Raw genomic sequence first — 7,403 nt, forward strand, 5'->3', positions numbered from 1 at the left:
AAAAATTAAGATTCAATAAAATTTGAAATATTCTGTAGCCATGACATGTATTCTCTTTGCTCTTTGTCAATGCTACATGAATCAATAAAATCACACAACTCTGAATCCACTCCTAAATTGGCTAACCATTCATCAAGCGAAGTTTGCAATGAGTCATCTAAATCCTCAAATTCAGGTCCATTATATGCTGATACGGAATTTTTTCCTTCTTCATTTCTATAGTACTTAACATTTCCAATCATATATCTAAATTTTTCATCATTCTGTAGGGTGGTACAATAAAAGGTAATACCTCCTTGTTTATTTGGTTTTTCAACGGTTACTGAGAAATCAGTCATTTCTGCTTGAGCTTCATTTTCTCCTTCTGCTTGAAATGGAGATACAAGTTGAAAATCGATTATGATTTTCATTCCATCCACGTTCTTGGTTAACACCATGTTGACATCTCCTTCTTGTTCCTCAAATTTCCATCCGGATGTTTGTAAAAACTTTTTAATATTATCTGGTGCTTCATAATTGGATTTCTCATGTTGCACCTCTGCCTTTACAACTTCTGATAATTTTTGTGCTTCACTTGAAGCAAATCGTTTCCCGTCAACAAGAGAGCTCGAATTTTTTGCTTGGTACCTATGGCCATATTTTCCAATGTTTGTTATATTGGTTATTTTTCTTTTATTTATATTGGCTAGATCGATTAGAGACTTGTTAAGGTGTTTTCCAAAAGTTTTGCCTTTACACAAATTACCAGCGTTTCTTCTTAGGAAATTCATTTTTTCGAAAATGTGGTTTAAAATAAAAAATGTACATGCACAATATTGTTTACTTATTTATAAGGTTTATTTATTTCTATAATTAAGATACGTACAAAAAAACAATTTCTGTTATTTAAAGAAAAAGAGGGAAAAAAAAAAAAGAAAAAAAATAGCGTTTGTTTGGCAGCAAGGGGGAAATGCATGTATAATAAAACTGGTGAGTGTATTTAATCATTCCAAGTAATGTAGCAAAAGCTCTACAATAGCATGTTATATTAATAATTGGCTGTGTGTTTTTTTTTTTTTTTTTTTTTTCCTTTTATTTTTTCTGTAAATATATAAGGAAAATACTGTTTAATAATAAAACTTCAGCATAATAATCGAGGGCTATTCTTAGCATGTAGGGGAAAAAAAAAAATGTTTCCTCCGTGTTAAATTTACCTGGGGTGATAAGTGTTAATCCTATGACATCATAATTTTACATGGTTTTTGTATTTTTATAATTTATCTTGTTAAACTTTGATTAAAAAAAAAAAAAGAAAAAAAAGATAAAACAAGTAATTTCGACATACATGTGCCTGTAATGTTTATTTATTTTCATACATATTTATAGATGTGTTTACTTATTTACACGTATGTATTAACCACATCGTAGCTCTCATTTTTTACTGCTGCATAGGTTAATCTTGTCACAGAATTCGCTCTTCACCAATGTGCACTAAACCTAAGGAGAAGAGTTGGGCTGAGGGGGAAAATGCACAGCCATGTGCTTTTTTTTTTTTTTTTTTTAAGCTAAAGAGGTGATTAAATGAAATTTTTTTTTTCAACAAATTGATCGATCCCCATGTGGGTCGTGAAAATGTATTACTCCGTTATCCCCTTAAGATGTGAATCCTATAATGAGAATATAAAACCTGAGTGTTGAAGATCCTTATATGTACGTATATACATTCCTTATGCATTCGGTATGTTGAATATTGCCATAATAGAGTAACGTTATTAATGCCCATTAAAAAAAAAAAAAGGCACTAAAAATTATTGCATATGATGAATACCATTAAACCATTGCAGCAAATGGATTATTACCAGTTCCCAATCATTCGTGTAGTGCCACGTTATTGTTTTGTTTGCCATATGAAGATAAACTACTGCATATATATACCCATATGCGTATCATTTAAAAAAAGTTGTTGTACACGCATATGTTCATACATGAATACGTGTACAAAGAATTTACGCATAAACATATATATATATATATATATATATATATATATATATATATATATATATATATATATACTTATTTATTCCCGTTTATCCCCCAATTAAAATTTCGAAATATAGCGAAATGTATATGCCTATAGGATCCCAATTTTATAGCAAATATCAAGGGCAACAAAACAAATTCATTTCATGTGAAGAGGATTAAAAAAAAAGAATATAAATGTTTTTATTTATTTATTTTTTTTTTTTTTTATGCCAATTTTGTATATTGTACACAATATTAAAAAATCCATTTAAGCAAATTATAAAAATTTTATTTTTAATTGACATGAGAGTGGAGTTTTTAACCCATTGTAAGAACTTTAAAATTAGGTCAAATGAAAACACAGATTTAAAGGATTTGTTTAAACAAGGATTTAATGCTACCAGGCCATATAATAATAAAAAGAAGCCATATAACATAAATAATTCATACCAAGATGACATATTATTCACTTAAAGAATAATGTGACAACAGCATTATGTATATACATTATGTGACTTTACCCCACGTCCAACTTGATACTTTAAAACTGTGCAATTATTGTACACATATATCGTGTAACAACAATATTTCTTTTAAATTGTGTCGAAGAATTTTTGTTGAAAAAGTGTTTCTATATAACGTGTTCACACCACGTTGGCAACATATTATAGGTATGTCTGTGTAAACATAAATGGTAAAACATTTAAACATAAGTAAGGCAGAGACGATATTTTGCAAGCCCATAGTTTGTCAAGGATTATGCCATAATTTTGTAGAATATCTGAAGTTACTTACGGATATATCTCTATTGAAAATTTTGTTCAGAATGAGTTCTTTGTGAAACCATATCCAAGTTATCTATATTCGAAGCAGTGGTTTTAAAAAAAAAGAAGGCAAAAAAGAAAAAAATAAAAAGAAAAAAAGAAGAAAAGAAGAAAATTTTATTTAATGTTCATATTGTATACATACAATCCCCCTTTTTTTTATTTGTTAATTTTTTTTTCAAGGGTGTGCCTCCTTTCACACAATTTTAAAACAAGATTTTGGTTTGAATTTTAATTTATTACCTTTTATGTAAAAGGAATATATTTATAAAGAGGTAAAATTGACACCTAAGGGAAGAAGTGGTGAGGGGTATAAATATGATGGTATATTTTTCATGGATTGTTAGAGTTTATATAATATATAAAGTTACACACAAATACTTTTATACATATATATATATATATATATATATAAAACCTTATGTTTATTTACACATATAACAAAAGAGAGATTTGTCAGATATAATTTATTCTAATTTTTAACATATTTTGGAGGTGTTGGACATTCAAGAACAGTCACAAAGTTCTCAGTAAGAATCGCTTGTACAGAAGAAAAGTAATATACTAATTTTTCCCCTTTTTTTTTTTTTTTTTTTTTTTTTTTTTTTGGGGGGTAGGTGATATGTTTTAGAAAATGTTACAAGAAAGAGATTTAGCAAGAGAACCATGTCCTGATAGAATTATAGAAGATATGGGTGGTGCATTTGGCATGGGATGTATAGGAGGATATATATGGCATTTTTTAAAGGGTGCAAGAAATAGCCCTAAGGGGGATGTATTAAGTGGTGCCTTATATAGTGGTCGTATGAGAGCACCTATTTTGGGTGGTAATTTTGCCGTATGGGGAGGCACATTTAGTTGTTTCGATTGCACATTTCAATATTTAAGAAAAAAAGAAGACCACTGGAATGCAATAGGTAGTGGTTTTTTCACGGGTGGGGTTTTAGCAATGAGAGGGGGGTGGAGGTCTGCTTCGAGAAATGCTATCGTTGGTGGTGTTTTACTGGCCATAATAGAAATTGTTTCTCTTGTATTAACACGTAAGACAACACCTACTCCTAGGCAACAATTTCAACAGCAAATGGAATTGGAAAAAAAAATGGCATCAAAAAATACCCGATAGTATCCTTTTATGCCTACGTATTTGTGGAATGTTATGATATATTTGTTTTGTGCATACCTAATATATATATTTATGTGCATATGTATATACATGTCTGAACATGAGTAGCACATTTTCTTACACACACACACACTCTATTCCCGTAGCCAATATTTGTATACCCCTTTAAGTTTTAATTAATAATGTTCTCACACGTAGGTACACACATATAACACCAGATTTTATGGGTAGGGCTTTTTTTTTTTTTCTTCTTTTTCTTTCTTACACTTCAACATGCGCTACCGTATGGTATGATGAATTTTTTTTTTTTTTTTTTTTTAATATTGTATCTAATCTTACCTGAGTGTTGTGTGCATGTACAGGTATGTTTATAGGTCAACGTGCATCGACTTGAATACTTCTTCATGCGAATGTCCCAACGTGTATATCTATATATATATATACATAGATACACATGAATGCCTTTTTTTTTTTTTTTTTTTACTCCTTTTTGCGCATTCATGATACCCCGCGTATTTTATCCCCCTTTTACTATTTTTAAAAAAAGTTGCATATTATAAAAATCTCCATTTCTGTTTTATTTTTAAGTGGAATTAATAACGATTTGTAGCCTTTCACAAGCAGATATGTGTGACGTTGTGTTGTGGGTGTGATTGTATGTTTCACGCGCACGCCTCTTTATGCGCCCACATATTCCCCTATTTATTGTCCCATTTATGATGCTCCTTGTGTGCATTGCAATCCAAACCTATTTATTTATTTATTTATTTATCCTTTTTTTTTTTCTTTTTTTTTTTTTTTTGTTGTCTATTATAATACACGAATTTTTTAATAACGAAGCCTTCCAAAAAAATGGAAGAATAAAAAATGTACTAAAATATTTTGGGTCTACGAATTTATAAATATATTGTTCGTAAATACACTTTGTAGAGGTTAAATAATTCCATTTTATTTTTTACTTCATTTTGTTCATATGATATAGCCTAGTAGGAATATGATAGCTCATGAAATTTACCGCATGCAAAAGTGATACTTTTAATTTTTTTTTTAATAACTCAGGAATAACAGTTTACGAAAATTAAAATAGTGTTTCTAATCGAATAGGTTATTGAAAAAAAAAATTAAATGCGTTTGTTAAAAATTGCTTTGGATGTAGCGGTTGTAGAATTCGATGTGGTCGTGTACATTCCCCAAACGCGGGGTTGAAACACAGCCCAGCAAAAAAATGTAGTAATGTGTCTGTTAAAAAAGACAAGGATGCCATTTTTCTGACGTGGGACATGGAGTAGGCACATTTGTGCTTACTGTTACACGGAGGCTATTCCCCATTCGATAATTAAAGACGTGGGAACCACATTATTTATATAATTTATTTATTTTATTTTACATAATCGGCAGGAAAGAATATACAAAATTATCTATATGCTATAACGAGACCGTATATATAAAACGCGATCTCGTCTGATATGCACATAAAGTAGCTAGGTATTCTAATGGGAACAGCAAGAGAGATATAATTGTGTGGAACGAAAATTTTGTTAAGCATGCTAGTTTATCCGTTAAAAAATGTTATGAAAATTTGTTGGAGATTCTCCTTTTTTTTTTTTTTTTTTTTTTTTTTTTTTTGGTTCTTTCCCTACCAGATAGCATCGCTTATGGAATGTGAAGGTTACAAGTCATGAGGTTAGAAATCGGGTCCTCTAGATAAAACTTCCTTACATGTTGGACGTAACAAAATGGTGTGTTCCATTTGCGAAGTAAAAGAATTTTTGATATCACATAAGGGAGGATATGGCTCTACAATATTTAAATCTACTAAAGTTTTTAAAGCCATGAAATGTCTGGTTTGTCCCAAGTCGTCTAACCATCTATGGCAAAATGGTAATGTATCAAAATGTTCATTAATTACTTTTAATAAAGTTTTTGCAGAACTGAGTCTAATTGGAACAAATTGTTTATCTGGATTTCTCATATAATGAGAACATTCATTATCATGAGTAACATAACCTTTTCCAGTAGATGCAAATGTTTCAATAGCAAATAATTCCCCTTCTTCCATTATTTCATTTTTTTCTCTTTGTCTAACAATAGGTACACATTTTCCACCATGTATAATATACTTGCTAATTGAATGACCTCTCAAATTAGAAATAGCTTTAATCGGATAAGTTCTTTGATTTAATTCAATTTCATATGATTCAATGGCTTCTTGGATAGCTTCTCCTATATCACACATTCTTGCATCAATTCCTGCTTCTCTAATACCTGTGTTTGTTCCGTCTTGTGTGGCCTTAATGAGGTTATCATATTTTTCGTTAAAAGCAATTGTGAATGCACAATCGATTATGTATCCATTTACATGTACCCCAAAATCTAACTTGCATACATCATCATATTTTAAAATTGTTTCATCTCCATAATTTGGAGTATAATGAGCAGCACAATGGTTTAATGAGCAACCTGTTGGGAATCCCCATCCACAATTTAATTTATGAGATAAAATTAATTCCTTTGTTTTTTTTTCTGTCTCTTTTACTATATCAATCATTTTTATTCCTGGTTTAACATATGACTGTATGTATTTTCTGACTTGTCTATGACATTCTGCAGCTTTTCTTAAATCTTCATAATAATCTATACTTAATTTTTCTTCTTCCTTTTTTTCTTTTAATGATTTACCACTTAATATGTCCTTATAATCTAAAATTTCTCCAAGTGGATAATTATTTCCTTGATAAACCATTTCAATTGGCACTGTTGCTGGGTTTGTTTGTATACTCTTTTCTATTTTCGGCCAATTATTTAATAATCTTATATGACTATTATCTTGTTCTTCCACTAAATGCTCTTTCAGCACCTTACTTTTTTTTATCATTTCTATTTCGAATTCATCAAAATCTATTTTGTTTTCCTTTTTCTCTTCTTGTCTTGATTGATTTTCTTGTGCTTTCATTTTATTCGGGTCTCCCCCTTGGCTTACTTCGTTTTTGAATTCGTTCAATATGAGGTCCAATTTGTCCACTTTTTTCTTGTTCTTGTTCTTCTTGCTATTTGTAGTCTTTTCCCCTGCTGTTTTTCCCCCTGCAGTTTTTTCCCCAGCAGTTTTTTCCCCAGCAGTTTTTCCCCCAGCAGCTTTTCCTTCTACTTCTACTCCTCCCTTTAGCGCCATCTGAGATTCTACACACTCCTCCCTCTTTTCGTTCTCAACTTGGTTTTTGCCCTTCCCTTCGTTTTGCTTCACATCCACCTTTCCTGAGTTTTTTACTTCGCCATTCTTAGGAACCTTATTCTTTTCATTACTAGAATGCGTTGTTTTTTTCTTTGTATTAGAATTGCTTCCCTTCGCACCTCCCTTGTTATTTTTCCTATTCATTTTTTTGAAACACTTCTATAAATGTGTGGCCTTACATATATGTATGCAGCTACGCTTGCAGTTATACATGCGTGTTCAG

At 30.5% G+C, this 7,403-nt stretch overlaps 3 protein-coding genes across 3 annotated transcripts; 1 reads left to right on the forward strand and 2 right to left on the reverse strand.

Moving 5' to 3' along the window:
• Window positions 1-5: 5 nt before the first annotated feature.
• Window positions 6-770, reverse strand: PGO_131600 (mitochondrial acidic protein MAM33; the record flags this gene model as incomplete). Its single annotated transcript, XM_028689676.1, has 1 exon — window positions 6-770. The coding sequence occupies one exon, from the start codon at window positions 768-770 to the stop codon at window positions 6-8; it is 765 nt and encodes a 254-aa protein (XP_028545477.1).
• A 2,692-nt stretch (window positions 771-3,462) lies between these two features.
• On the forward strand, window positions 3,463-3,951 carry PGO_131610 (mitochondrial import inner membrane translocase subunit TIM17; the record flags this gene model as incomplete). The annotated part of the gene is made up of 1 exon (XM_028689677.1): window positions 3,463-3,951. One exon carries the CDS (start codon window positions 3,463-3,465, stop codon window positions 3,949-3,951), a length of 489 nt encoding a protein of 162 aa, XP_028545478.1.
• A 1,684-nt stretch (window positions 3,952-5,635) lies between these two features.
• On the reverse strand, window positions 5,636-7,324 carry PGO_131620 (methionine aminopeptidase 2; the record flags this gene model as incomplete). The annotated part of the gene is made up of 1 exon (XM_028689678.1): window positions 5,636-7,324. One exon carries the CDS (start codon window positions 7,322-7,324, stop codon window positions 5,636-5,638), a length of 1,689 nt encoding a protein of 562 aa, XP_028545479.1.
• Window positions 7,325-7,403: the final 79 nt, after the last annotated feature.

The sequence above is a fragment of the Plasmodium gonderi genome (assembly GCF_002157705.1).
Source record: "Plasmodium gonderi DNA, contig: Chr13, whole genome shotgun sequence".
NCBI classification, from domain to species: domain Eukaryota; phylum Apicomplexa; class Aconoidasida; order Haemosporida; family Plasmodiidae; genus Plasmodium; species Plasmodium gonderi.